The sequence below is a fragment of the Elephantulus edwardii genome, unplaced genomic scaffold (assembly GCF_000299155.1).
Source record: "Elephantulus edwardii isolate Elephantulus edwardi_28Jun2011 unplaced genomic scaffold, EleEdw1.0 scaffold00466, whole genome shotgun sequence".
Taxonomy (NCBI): Eukaryota; Metazoa; Chordata; class Mammalia; order Macroscelidea; family Macroscelididae; genus Elephantulus; species Elephantulus edwardii.
In genome coordinates, this window is record NW_006400216.1 from 301,030 (window position 1) to 316,497 (window position 15,468).

Genomic DNA, 15,468 nt, shown 5'->3' on the forward strand with positions numbered 1-15,468 from the left:
TACAGAACAGTGTCATTGATTTCACATGCAAGCAAGATTCTACTGAAGATTATCCAAAAACGATTAGAACAGCACATCAGCAGAGAATTGCTGGAATTGCCGGAAGAGAGAGATAGATAGATAGATAGATAGATAGATAGATAGATAGATAGATAGATAGATAGATAGATGATAGATAGATAATTATATACTACTGGAAATTCAAACTGGACTTAGAAGAGGCTGTGGCATGAGGGATATCATAGTTAAGGTCAAGTGGACCTTTGCTGGAAGCAGAGAATACCAGAAAACTATTTGTATTTTATTAACAATATGAAGCATTTGACAACATGGATCATAACAAATTCTGACATTGTGAAGAATGGGAATCTCAGAACACTTAATTATGCTCATAGAAACCTGTACATAGACCCAAGAATTAGTTGTCTGAACAGAAGAGAACACTGCATGGTTTAAAATCGGGAAAGGTGTTCATCAGGGTTGAATTCTTTCACCACACCTATTCAATCTGTATGTTGGGCAAATCTTTGGAGAAGCTAGACTATATGAAGAATGTGACATCAGAATGGAGGAAGACTCATCAATTACCTAGGCAATGCAGATGGCACCTTGTTTGCAGAAAGTGAGGAGGAATTGAAGAACTTGCAGATGATAATAGATTACAGTCTTCAATATGTGTTATATCTCAAAAGCAAGAAAACATGAAATTTGTGTTTAAACTGCCATCATTGCTCCTCAGCACTTTGGTTATGAAGTTGCTGTTAGGTGCCACTGAGTCGAGTACAACTCATAGTGGCTGTGAACATCAGATTTGAACCCTGTCCTATATGGTGCCATCTTCATTATCTCTGACATCCTTGAGCCGATTGCTGCAGTCACTGTGTCAATCCATTTCCATTTCGTTGAGAATCTTTTCCACTTTTCCAAGCACAATGCCTTTTTCCAAGGACTGACCCTCCTAGCAATATGCCCAAAGTGTGTGAGACTAAGCTTCGCCATGCTTACCTTTAAAGAGCACTCTGGTTGCACCTGCTCCAAGACATACCTGTTTGTCCTTTCGGTATTCCATGGGATATTCAGTACTGTTCTCTAACATCACGCATCCAGAGCATCAATTATTTTGTCATTCTTTGCCCAGCTCTCAGATGTATAGCAAATGATTGACATATAGTACAGCTTGGTCATTGTCCAACTCTGATGCGTAACAAGTGATTGCAAAGACCATGGCCTGTATCAGACGCACCTTAGTCTCCAGGGAGACATCATTGCTCTTCAGTACTTTGGAGAGTTCCCTAACAGCAGACTTTCCCATCGCAATACATCTTTTAATTTCCTGGCTACTGGTGCTGAGAGTGTTGACTGTGGAGCCAAGCAAAACTAAAGCTGTGAACAATCTCAATCTCTTCACCATCCATCCTGATGCTGCCAATTGGTCCAGTGGTGAGAATCTTTGTCTTCTTGACATTGAGCCTCAATCCACATTGGAGGCTGCAGTCCTTGACCCTCTGCAGCAAGCACTTCAGATCCTCCTCAGTTTCAGCACACAGGGTTGTATCATCTGCATAATGCAGGTTATTGATGAATCTTCCACCAATCCTGACACTACACTTCTCCCCATAGAGCCCAGCCTCCCGGATAATCTGTTCTGCATACAGTTTGAAAGGGTATGGGGACAGGACACATCCCTGCTGTACGCCCTTCCCAATTTTGAACCATGAAAAAAAATAAGGCCTCAGGAATAGATGGTATACCAATTGACACATTTCAGCTAACAGATGCTGCCCCTGGACATGCTCACCAAGTTGTGCCAAGAAATCTGGAGAACAACCACCTGGCCAACTGACTGGAAGAGATCTATATTTGTTCCCATCCCAAAGAAGGGTGACCCAACAGAGTGTGGAAACTACAGAACAATAGCCTTGATTTCACATGCAAGCAAGATTCTACTGAAGATTATCCAAAAACGACTGGAACAGCACATCAGCAGAGAATTGCCAGAAGTCCAGGCTGGGTTTAGAAGGGGTCGTGGTACTAGGGATATTGTAGCTGATGTTAGATGGATCTTAGCTGAAAGCAGGGAATACCAGAGGAATGTATATCTGTGTTTCCTTGATTATGCAAAGGCATTCGACTGTGTGGATCATAACAAAATGTGGCTGACTCTGAGAAGAATGGGAATCCCAGAACACTTGATCTTGCTAATGTGAAACCTATCCTTGGAACAAGAGGCAGTAGTCAGAACAGAGCAAGGAAACACTGCATGGTTCAAAATTGGGAAGGGTGTACACCAGGATGTGTCCTGTCTCCCATTTAACACAGGGCAAAACTGGAGTCCAGAAAGGAGTGTTTCTCTCAGTATTAGAACTGTGATTAGCTGCAGTGAGCTGGTGAGGTGTCAGAGCCTTGGGCTCCCCAGAGTGAGAGAACATGATATAAGTTTTCTTCTGGCTCTTTCCTCATGATCTAGAAGCAAGAATGAGTCACAATACAATGCTGTCATCTCCCTGCCACACCAGCTTTGAACAGAGTTCATTTACTACCTATGTTGCTTGCCTGAATCTTCTGGTAGTGTCTGTGTAAATAATAAAGCAGGAGTCACTATGAACCCATAAGAGACTCATTAAAAGAGGCAAAGCTGGATTTACATGAAAAGGACAGAGTTAAAAATGAGGAAATGAATTTAGAAATGAATATCAAGCACAGGGAACCCTATTGACCTTCTAGGAACCAGCCCTATTCTTCCTTTTAAATGCTTTTTAAAAATTCACAATAGAGTGTCCATTCCACTCAGGAAATGGACTATCTGATTGTTAAGTAATGACCTCGTGTTTCCCCATCTGCAACAATCTTACTATGTTACAGAGAACAGAAAAATCACAAGCATATCATAGGCATTCAACCAAGATAAACAGGAAAGACAGCCTCTGAGTTCTGGGAAAATCAACCAAAAATCAGAGCCATTTTCTTAGTATGGGGACACGCAGAGCTGTCCCTTGGAAGAGCACCTGTTGTCTCTATATTGGGGGCTCTGCCAGAAGAGTAGGGTGCACCTCATGCAAGGGGGGGGGCGGGCTTTACTGTCTACAAAGGCTGTGTCCTTGTTGGATACCAAGAAGTTACCTTTGACTCACAGCGACCCCCTGACCTCTGAACAATGGATCTGAACTTTGCTCACCCTATGCCGTCCTCTCCACCTCTCTGCCACACTGGAGCCCATTGTTACAGTCACTGTGTCAGTCCGTCTCGTTGAGGGCTTCTTCTCTTTCTCTGACCTTCCACCCTTCCCAGTATGGTGTCTTTTCCCAAGGACTAGCCCCTCCTGACAACATGGCCAAAGCATGTGACACAAAGTTTCATCATCCTTGCCTCTAAGGAGCACTGGATGGATTTCCTCTAACATGTTTGTTCTTTGGTTAGTCCATGGGAAATTTAGTACTCTTTTTCCAGCACCACGAATCAAAGGTACCATTCTTCTGTCAACCTTTTTCATTGTCCACCCTTCAAACAAATAAGAAGCAAATGAAAACGCCATGGCTTGTTGCCAGCCAGGCAGCACATCCATGTTTACTGCGGCTTTGTTCACAACAGCAAAGAGTTGGAAACAACCCAAGTGCCCATCAACAAAGGAATGGATAAAAAAGCTCTGGTATATTCACACAATACAGTACTATTTAGCCTTGAAAAACAATGAACTCATGAAATATTATACAAAATGGGTGACCCTGGAGGACATTATGCTGAGTGAAATATCTCAGTCACAAAAAGACAAATACTGCATAGTGCCACTGTTGTAAAATGAGACTGACATTGGGCTTGGGGGAAACCCAAGAAAAGAGGGGATAAATAATGTATACTGCACTGAAACAGATGAGGGAGAGAACTATTTAAAAGGATATATGATTAGGTAGTATTTTCTTGACAAGATTCCAGAAAATGTGCAACAATGAATCAATGAGAAAAAAATTAAATGGGAAGAATATACTGTTAAAAAAATTTAAAAAACCAATAAAAAAACTATATGGCTTCACAAGCTATAAGGCTGTTCATCTCCTTCCTCTTCCTCAGTTGGAATAGTGATGGTAGGCAGTGCATTTCTTTAGATTTCTTGTTTAGGAGTACCTTTCTATTCCCCATGTTTATAAAAGCAAATTCTCAACTAAAAAAAAAGATGCAAAACTGAATGCACCCCAAATCCTCTGAAGCATTCAAAGTGATGTCAACTTGGGCCTTGGCTGCTGCTCCCCAGTATGGTGATATTTCCCCTCCTCTTTGTGGTGAGTGTATGATAAGCTTGTTATGCAATATACTAGATCACAAGAGTGTACTATAAGCTTCTATGCAATATACATATAAGATTACTATAATATTTATGTGTATTGAAACATACCTGGTTTTGTACTCAGTAAATGACTTAGTCATTAATTTAAAAAAAAAAACAAAATAACACCAAAAAATCCCAAACAACACAGCACGGCTTGGACCAAATACATCTTAGTATTTAAACTGACATCCTTGCTCTTTAACACTTTAAAGAAATTATTTCCCCCTTCCATGTTTTATCATTTTTTATTTTTTTATTTTATACTGACTTACTTACAAAGTTTGAATACATTGTTTTTCACAAAAGATCCAATTTCCTTCAACCTCTCCCCACCCATAGAATTGTGCAGCCGTATGACTTAACAACCCACCCCACCCCTGCCCAACCTCACCCCTTTACTTCCATCTTCCCCTCCTCTACATCCCTTCTCCTCGCCCCTTGGGTCCTCATACTCATTCTGCAATAATATTTTATACAGTATTTGTCTTTGTGGGACTGAGTTAGTTCACTCAGAATAATGCTCTCCAATCCCTCCCAAGTTAGGTCGTAATTAACAAAATCATTGCTCCTGCATGCTACCAGAGTATTCCACGTGTGAATGTACCACAACTTCTCAATCCATTCGATTGTGGTTGGACATAAAGAGATTCTTGACATTAGACTTTCCCAATGTAACATATCTTTTGATTAAAGAGACTTTCCGTATATTTAGGAAATTCATCTATCAAACAGCTTCATCTGATTACGATTCTAAAATTACACATCAGGCTGTTAAAAGGTTATCATTTCATCTCAAACAATTAAAAACCTTTACAGCCATCACATAGCATTTGGAATTTTTCCATTTCAAACTTAAGATGTTATACGCTTGTGTTAACTCAATTATGACATAAACCAAAACACAACAAACATCAGCTTCATATTGAGCTAACTTTTAGTATAGTTCCATAGTTCCAATCAATAATTATGTCAGCTCAGGTTGGAGATAGTTAAAGCACCTCCTCTGTAACTTTTTACTGTAGAAAAATCTATTGTTGTCAGTTGTCATTGAGCTGATGTTGGTGCATGTGACTCTGAGTTACAGAGTACAAGTGCCCATGTGTCCTCCAGGCTGTGGTCTTTCAGATGCAGATCATGAGGCCTCAGTTCCAACAGTGCCTTGGGGTAGGTTTGAATTGCCAAACTCTCAGCTAGGAAGGAGTCCAGCAATTTGCATTACCTAGAGACTCAGGAAAATGTACACATTTACAAAAATATGAAAAAAAAAAACTTACCATCAACCTCAACGCTGCTTCAATCAAGAATGACCAACATCAACAAATACTGGTATGTCCACACCCTTATTACCGCATATGTCTCTTTTGTTGTTCTTATTGTGAAGCATTATAAAGCACATTCCAGTATCAGTGCAAGTAAGAATTTTTAAAAAAAAATACGATACCCACCATATCATTATCACACCAAAGAAAAGGAAGAAAACTCTTCTCAATACTGCCCACTAAACAGCAAGTATTTATTCGTTTGGTTTTTAAAAATTTTATTAATTTTAATGAACATTTACAGATATTTTGGATTTCCATTCATTCATTGTTGCACTTTTCTCCCTGCCCAGCCCTCCCCTCACCCAGTCCACTCCTCTCTTTGAAAAGCAAAATAAAAATTCTTTCATTGCTATACAATCCCCCTGCCCCCCGCCCCCTGCCCCGAGCACACTCCAATATGCAACCTTAATTCTGGACCCTTGTGATAACCATAATCCTCTATCATATATCGCTTTTAAATTATTCTCTCCCTCATCAAAACAGCAAGTATTTATTTGTATATATGTATCCTACCTGAATTTAAGAACCATCTCAAGAACAGGTTTGAAGCCTTGAACACTAATGATTGAAGAAGACTAGAGGAGCTGTGGGATGATATCAAGGATAACATCAATGAAGAAAGCAAAAAATTATTACAAAGAAGAGGAAGAAAAGACCAAAATGGATGTCAGATAAGTCTCTGAGTATTCCAACATAGCACCGAGAAGCTAAAACAAAAGGAAAAATCAGGCAGTTAAAGAGTTGAACAGAAGATTTCAAAGGGCAGTTTGTGAAGACAAAGTAAAATATTGTAACAAAATGTGCAAAGATTTAGAGTTGGAAAATTAAAAAGGAAGAACATGCATGACATTTTTCAAGCTGAAGAAACTGAAGAACAAATCCAAGCATCAAGTGGAAATACTTAAGAATTGTTGTTGTTGTTTGGTGCCGTCGAGTTGTAGACGACTCATAGCAACCCTTTGAACAAACAGCCTGCACACTGTTTGTACATAGTGTTTCCGGAGGCAAGCCATTTCGGAAGTGGATGCTGCTCCTGCTTTCAGGCTTGATTTAGTCGGGAAGCTCCAGCCAACACTGTCCACCATGGGTACCCATTACCACATTTGGCACATCACTGTCACAGGCTTCAGCATCACAGCAACCATGAGTTACCTCTGTACAGCAACGCACAGGCCAGTGCTATACCACCTAGAAGAACGTTTGCCAAGAAAACTATTTGAACCTAGCCGAGGGCCGCAGATGAAAATCATCCACCTGTGGCATCTAGGAAGCATCAAAAGAAGATGGAAGGAATACACAGAGTCACTGTACCAGGAAAAAAAAGGCTGACAATTTAAAATGCTTCCCATTTTAGGAACAGAATATGATCAAGAACCAATAGGAGGAAATTCGAGCTGCTCTGAAGGAATTGGCAAAAAAATAAGGTCCCAGAAATTGATGGAATACCAGCTGACATATTTCAACAAACAGGCGCTGACCTGGATGTGCTCACCAAGTTGTGCCAACAAATCTGGAGGACAACCACCTGGTCACTTGACTGAAAAGAGATCCATATTTGTTCCCATACCAAAGAAAGGTGATCCAACTGAGTGCGAAAATTATTGAACAATATCATTTATATCATATGCAGGCAACACTCTGCTGAAAATTATCTAGAAATGGCTAGAATAGCACATCAACAGAGACCTGCCAGATGTACAGGCAGAGTTTAGAAGAGCCCATGGTACGAGGGATACTACAGATAATGTTAGATAGATCTTGGCTGAGAGCAGAGTGTACCAGAGGAATGTCTATCTGTGTTTCATTGACTATGCAAGAGCATTTGACTGTGTGGATCACAACAAACTGTGGCTGACTCAGAGAAGAATGGGAATCCCAGAACACTTGATTGTGCTTATGTGAAACCTATACTTGGACCAGGAGGCAGTCATCAGGACAGAGCAAGGAAACACTGCATGGTTCAAAATCAGGAAGGGTGTACTCCAGGGAAGCATCCCATATCCATAACTTTTCAGTCTATACACACAAACGATCATCTGGGAGGCTGGGTTCCATGAGGAGGAGTGTGGTATCAGGATTGGAGGAAGACTCATCAACAATCTGCGTTATGCAGGTGACACAACCCTCCTTGCTGAAACTGAGGAGGACCTGAAGCGCTTGCTGCAGAAGGTCAAGGACTGCAGCCTTCAATATGGATTGAAGCTCAACATCAGGAAAACAAAGATTCTCACCAGTGGGCCTATTGACAGCATCATGATAGATGGTCAAGATATTGAGATTGTTAACAGCTTTGGTTTGCTCGACTCCACAATCAGTATTCTAGGTACCAGCAGCCAGGAAATCAAAAGGCAAATTGCATTGGGCAAAGTCTGCTATCAGGGATCATTCCAGAGTACTGAAGAGCAATAATGTCAGTCTGGAGACTAAGGTGCACCTGATATAGGCCCTAGTCTTTGCAATTACATGCTATGCATCAGAAAAGTGGATAATGATTAGGGATAAAAGACAGAGAATTGATGCCTTTGAGCTCTGGTGCTGGAGAATAGTATTGAATACACATTGGACTGTCAGGAGAACAAACAGGTTCCTCCTGGAGACAGATAAACCAGCCTGCCCCTTGGAGGCAAGGATTCTGAAGCTTTGTCTGACATACTTTGGGCATGTTTCAAGGAGGGACCAGTCGTTGGAGAAGGACATCACGCCTGGAAGGGGGCAGGGAAAGCACAAAAGAGGAAGACTCTCAATGAGATGGATTGACTCAGTGACTGGGGTAATGGAGGTAGATGTGTTTGGCACAGGATAGAATAGAGTTCAGAGGGTTTTTTTACATAGAGTCACTATGAGTTGCAAACAACGACACATGATAACAACATCATTAGCTAAAGTACATTTTCTAAAGGTTAAATCATACCTGTTGCTATTCTGCTTACACACTACAGTGACTATCCAATCAAAACTCAAGTCATCTAACTTAAGGCTGCCCAGTCATTTCCAATTTATAGCAACCTCCTGGGACACAGGAGAACTGCTCCAACTCTTTCTTTTTTAACACATTGCCTCACACTTTTTAGATTGACTACCGTGCTTAGAAACACATTTGCAACATATTAAAAATCATTTATATAGTCACTTATCTGCTTTATCCTACAAAATACCTATGCTATTTTAATAATAATAACAATAATAATGATGATGATGTTGATACTGTCCATTTTAAAATCACTACTCCTAAAAGAAGGCGCTTTGGTGGCCTAGTGGGTAAAGAGTTGCATTGCCAACCCAGAGGATGGCGGTTCAAATTCACCAACTTCTCTGTGGAAAAAACATAGACAATATCCTCCCATGTGATTTATAAGCTCAGAGAACTCAGTAGAGGGTCAGCTATGAGTGGGTTTTGATTCAACAGCACAAAACCACCACCACCACTAATAAGACTGCTGAATGTAATTTAAAGAGTTTATGAAAGTATATTGTTGGCTTTACCAACTGAAGTCAAACTGCTTCTGATGATCCTCTGAAGTCGGAAGGGACGATGAGTACTGGCCAGATCAATACCTACACACCAGGTACCAGGTTGTTGTTAGGTGCCGTTGAGTCAAGTATGACTCATAGTGACCTTATGAACCCTGACCCATCCTGTGCCATCCTCACAGTCTCTGACACACTCAAACCCATTGGGGCAGTCAATGTGCCAAACTACCTGGTGGAGAGTCTTGCTCTCTTTTGCCATCCCCTCATCTCCCGAAGCATGGAGTCACTCTTCAAGCCTCTCCTGGCAACATGCCCAAAGTATGTGAGACGACGCTTCGCCGTCCCTGCCTCCAAGGAGCACTCTGGCTGCGCCTTCTCTAAGATACATGTTTGCTCTTTGGGCAGTCCACGGGATAATCAGCACCTTTTTTTTCCACAACAGAGCTCAAAGGCTTCAATCTTTTTTCTATTACCATTATTCATATTTCAACTGTTGAGGTACCAGGAGATGTGTGGATTTGTTCAAGCAATGAAACCACATCTGGAATAGTGGCTTCAACTGGAGTCGCTATGTGGTTAAGTTCATGGTAAGCGACTTTCTCCACGTGGCACTCACATTAAATGGGTGTGTGGTGGGAAGCCCTTGACAGTGGCAGTAATGGTGTGGCTCTTCTAGGACATCGGTCCTGCTTTTGTTCACAATTTCCTAGGCTGGAGCAACTCTGATACCTTCCGCTTGGCTTTTCCTACCATGACACCCCGCACGGGTGAGGCAGCCAGTGGAGGGGTTCGGCCTCATGCTGAGCATGTCTGGCCCTATAATGCATTCTGCAACTGGTGAAATCGCTACCAGATGGGTGTGAGCAACCTCTACGTCCAATATGAGACAGACCTGAGCTAAGACTCCACTGAAAGCCTTCCGTCCACATGCCCTTGCTCTGACTGGCGGATCACAGGGACATTGCGGATAGCCAGGAATTAGTGCCAGTGCAGAGCAAGCCTGAGTATTTCCTTTTCTCCAGTCAACAGTCATTCCTGTAAAAGCTGTAGATCCCTCTGGAAAAGAGTGGGAGAGAGATGAACAGTGTGAGCTTTAACGGAGTATTGAGATCCTTTCTCCAAGGGATCCGTCCACACCTGCCCTTCATTCAGGGAATTGTGGGCTTTTAAACTGGCTCACGCTGTGGAACTGACTGAGAGGCCGTGACTGTGTTCAGGAGATTCAAATGAGATTGCCTTCCACTTGATCTAGAATCCCTCCATTTGAACAAGCCTAGTAAATAGCTGATAAGTTTCCTTTGTATTTGAGTCATTGAACACCATGACTAAGTAGCCACTGCCATCAATGTAGAGGTGATCACTGCTTTGGTCTTGCTGTCCTTATTGGTATCCACTCCTGTCTTGTCCTTGTCTACTGAGCACAGCCACCTGGCCCTTATTCCCTCGGGGTGCAACCACCCCCACTGTAGTTAGTGCCTTGATTCTTCCCCCCTTTTTTTATTATTAATCGTAATGAAAGTTTACAGAGACTTTGGATTTCCATTCATTTATTGTTGCATTTTCTCCCTGCCCAACTTCCCCACCAGTTCGTTCTTCTCTTTGAAAATTAAAAGACAAATTCTTTCATTGCTACACAATCCCTCCCCTGAAGTCCACTCCACTACGCAGCCTTCGTTCTGGAAGGGCAGTTTTCACTTTCAAGTCTCGTTTACATAAAATGACAAGTACAACAGACTTCAAAGATGCTGGGACGCCCCTCACAAATTTATTCCTTGTAGTTGTCGTGAATGATATATCCTCTGGTCATTCCATGTTTGAGTTTATAGATCTAACCTGATAAATCCACTGTAACATGTCAGTTTCCTCAAAGTATACATACATACCTCTTCTTCTACAATACAACAAGGCAGGCGTGGTACTTCCATTTCACTTGCTTCAGCAGAACAAATGAATGAATAATTAGATCTTTTCTTAACCTCTTGAGCTGAAACACGAACAAAGAATCTGTGCTTAGTGTGCCCAAATCGATAAACTCAGGTGGATCCAAGTTTATGGTCCTTGAACCATTATCTGAGACTCTTAATAGGCATTCCCACAAATACTTTCCAGGATTCTGTTTGCACATATTAGAAAAATTGAGCAGTTCCTTTGGAAGGTAGTATATCTCTTCCTGAGTTACAATTTGTACTTTACCTTTGGGGATTTGATGCAATTCAACTCTGATTATTAATATCCCACCAACTGTCAAGAGAAAAGACAATGAATGTTTTGGAGAATGTGCAACCAGGGTGCTCCTTGGAGGCAAGGATGGTGAAATCCTACACATTTTGGGTATGGAGTTACAAAGAGCTGATCCTTGGAAAAGGACATCATGTTTGGAAAGGTGGGAGAGTCAGTGAAAGAGAGGAAGACCATCACTGAGATGTTTTGATATAGTGACTATAACAATGGGCTCAAGTATATCAGAGATGATAAGGATGACACAGAATAGGGCAATATTAAGGTCTGCTTGTTATGGGGTTGCTATGAGTTGGAGTTGACTCCATGGCACCTACCAACACCAGCATAGGTCTAGAGGCAAAGATGAGTGGTGTGAATGGTTCTTGAGAACACTGAACCATGTTTTATAAGATATATACTCAGGCAATGCCTCAGACCATACCCCGGGCTCTGCCACAGGTAAATTCTCACACTCATGGTCATAAAGTACAGCTGGTTAACCTTGTGAGCTGAGCAGGAGAACTGGTTCTGTTGGCAGGACTGGTTCAACAGGGTTTAGAGGCTCAGAGCCTCCAGTTTCCTCATGATCTGTTCCATATGCCCCATCCCAGTTCTCAGGATCCTGTTTCTTCCTAATTCATGCCCTGGCTTTCACTTCAGACACTATTTGAGGTTGCCACTTCAGATGACATTGCAATTTGGCTACTCTTACTTAAGATTTTTTGTTTGTTTTTTAGCAACATCAGCTTTGTTACTATAAGACATAGGGTTTTTTGGAAGATATAACTGGAAACTCTGAGGTCTTTCATGTGACACTTGAACAGTGACTCAGAAGCCCTGAGTTCATCTCTGTGGCCACTTTGTCTAAGATAAGGAGGACCAACCCATGAGTTTTCCTAAACTCCTCGTTTGGACAAAATCGTAGAAAAGTGTCAAACACATGATCACTCGGCCTTAATTCTCATTAATATCTACTGGTGGTGGTGTTTTGGGGATTAATATTGCCACTTTACACCATGGATTAGCAGAGTCCTCCTTACTAAGGGAGGAAGAGCCACCAGCACCGCTAAATGTACTCAGACTGAAAGGGGAAAGTTCTGATGTGAAAAACAATGCATATAAACTTTATGAACTTTGTAAATAACCAGTATAAAATAATTAAAAAAACACACATAAACCCAAACCATCTTTACAGTTTGTTTCTCTAGAACCATTCCTATTGCCTTAGGCTGGTTTCTCTAGAAACCAACACACACACACACACACACACACACACACACACTCACACACGCAGAGTCACTGAGAGCTTTATCCCACCAGTAATTCTACAGGAGAAAGAAGGACAATGCCCTTCCATGAGACTCACACCCTCAGAAAACCAGTGAAGGGCCAGCTATGAGTCAGTTCTGACTCGAGAGTAGTGAGAGTGAGTGAATGGAAGACAAGGAGTCCTGGCGGTGTGGCCCATGGCAAGTAGCACTGCTGACCCAGGGCCTTTCATCTCCAGCAATTCCATCCACCCGTGGCTCCTCTAGAGAAGACAGGCAGTCTCCACCATTACAACTGACAGCCTGGAGAATCTGACTGTCAATAAAGGGAGGACTGTTATAAATAAGTCGGGATCCACTCAATGAGGGTGAGAAAGATATAGAGGTAGTACATAGATGATAGATAGATAGATAGATAGATAGATAGATAGATAGATAGATAGATAGATAGATAATCTGGTAGCCTAGTGGCAAGAAGCTGCACTTGTAATCCCGTAGGCACGCTGTTAGAAGCCACCAGCTGCTCTGCAGGAGACGGATGGGAAATCTACTCCTATGTGATTAACTGCCTCTGAAAACCTGCTGGAGGGTCAGCTATGGGTTGGTTCTGACTCTACAATAAACAACAACAATATATGACCCATAGTTGACCCTCCAGTAGGTTTTCAGAGACAGTTAACTGCACAGGAGGAGATTGCCCATTTTTCTCCTGTACAGCAGCTGGTGATTTGAACCATATGCCTTTGAAATTGCTCATATTTCTCCCTCAGAGGAGCTGATGGATTTGAGCCACATACCTTTGTGTTAGCAGTGCAATTTCTAACCACTAAACCACCAGAGCTCCCTTGTTTTTCTGGTTTCTTCAGAAAATGAAGGAAAGCTGATTGATTCCCCTTGTCTAGAAGTTGTGGGGATTCCCCTTCAACTAAGCTTGTATATTGGAAATCTCCTGTCTCTGAAATCCTGCTAGAGGGTCAGCTATGAGTCATTCTGACTTGAATGTAAGTAACAACAGCACCACACACACACACACACACACACACACACACACACACAGAGAGAGAGAGAGAGAGCATTCACTTCCTAACAACATGCCTCTGGAAACTCTGTGAACTTTGAGACACAATAATAGTTATAGAAAGGCTTCAGAAATACTGCATGGTGCCACTGCTGTAGAATGGGACTGACATGAGGGTTGGGGTAAGAATGAGAAAAACGGGATGAATTATGTATACTGTACTGAAATGGATAAGGGAGAGAACAGTTTAAAAGCAATATATTATAGGGCATTGTGACTATCATAAGAGTTCGGAATGAGGGTTGCAGAGTGGAGTATACTCGGGGTGGGAGTGGGGGGTGGGGGGAGGATTGTGTACCAGTGAAGGAATTTTTTTCTTACTTTTCAAAGAGAAGAGTGAACTGGGGGGGGGGGAGGGGGGGGCGGGGAGAGAAGTGCAACAATGAATGACTGGAAATCCAAAAATCTCTGTAAATGTTCATTGAAATTAATAAAATATTTTTTTTAAAAAAAGGAAGGCTTCAAGTCTTTTGTTCATAGGGTTGCTACAAGTTGTGCTTGACTCAGCAATCAACAACAATTATACATGTATATACATGTTACTGTTAGATGCCTCTGGGTTAACTATGACTCATAGCAGCCTTAGAAACATTGAACACCCTTATCTTACCTTGACTTTTCCCTCACAATCAACCTCAAGAACTCTGTCATGCTCAAGGCCACTGGAGCAGTCACTGTGTCCATCCATCTCCTTGATGGGCTTCTTTACTTTCTCTGACCCTACCTTTTCCAGCATGATGTCTCTCTCCAAGGACCGGTTCCTCTGGAAAATATGCCCAAAGCATGTGAGACTGTGCTTCACCATCCTTGCCTCTGACACTCTCGTTGCACTTCTTTAAGATAGATTTGTTTGGGGTGGGGTGGTGGGATTTTTTTTGTGTGTGTGGGGTTTTTTTTCAGTCCATGATTCCCTTCTCCTCACTAATATCATTCGAAGGCATCAAATCTTCTTCAGCCTTCTTTATTCATTGCCCAGCTCTCAGATGCATAGGAAGTAACTGATAACACCATGACTTGGATTAGTTGCACCTTGGTCTTTAAACTGACATCTTTCCTGTTTAGAAATGTAGAGAGGTTCAACACGACTTGATTTCTTGATTGCTGCTGCCATGGGTGTTTACTGATTCAAGTGAAATGAAACAATTGACAACTTCAATCATTTCTCCATTTATCATGATGTGGCCTATTGGTCCAGTAGGGAGGATGTTTGGTATTTTTATTTTGCAATGTAATCCATATTGAAATATGTAGTCTTGGATATTTGACAGTAAGTGCTTCAAGTCCTCTTCACTTTCTGCAAGCAAGGTTGGTTCCATTTCAGTTCAAACCTTCATGGGGTTTCTGAGACTACAGATCTTTATGTTTATGTTCTGACAGAAATACAGTTTGGTATGTTGACAATAGGTGATGGGAGACAAGGAGAGATGTGGGGAAAACATCAAGGTGGCTACTGGAATAATGGTGTCACTCTGGAGACTAATGTGCATCTGATACAGGCCATGGTCTTTGTAATCATGTGTTATGCATCAGAGAGTTGGACAATGACTAAGGAGGATAGGAGAATTGATGCCTTTGAGCTGTGGTGCTGGAAAAGAGTATTGAGGGTACCATGGACTGCTAAGAAAACAAACAGATTCATCCTGGAGAGGGTTAAACTGGGCTGCTCCTTGGAGGCAAAGATTCTAGAGCTTCATCTGACATGTTTTGAACATGTTGTAAGAAGGGACGGGTCCTTGGAGAGGGATATCATGCTTGGTAGGGTGGAGGGACAGCACAGGAGGGGAAGAC

The 15,468-nt window shown here is 41.9% G+C and overlaps 1 protein-coding gene across 1 annotated transcript in view; it reads right to left on the reverse strand.

The window, feature by feature from the left end:
• The window catches only part of EGLN1 (egl-9 family hypoxia-inducible factor 1), a 94,826-nt gene extending 83,015 nt beyond the window's left edge, over nt 1-11,811 (reverse strand). Inside the window, exon 1 of the mRNA XM_006902892.1 lies at nt 11,777-11,811. Within this exon, the coding sequence (XP_006902954.1) occupies nt 11,777-11,811 (35 nt within the window). The remainder of the gene's footprint in view (nt 1-11,776) is intronic.
• Between the last annotated feature and the right edge of the window lie 3,657 nt (nt 11,812-15,468).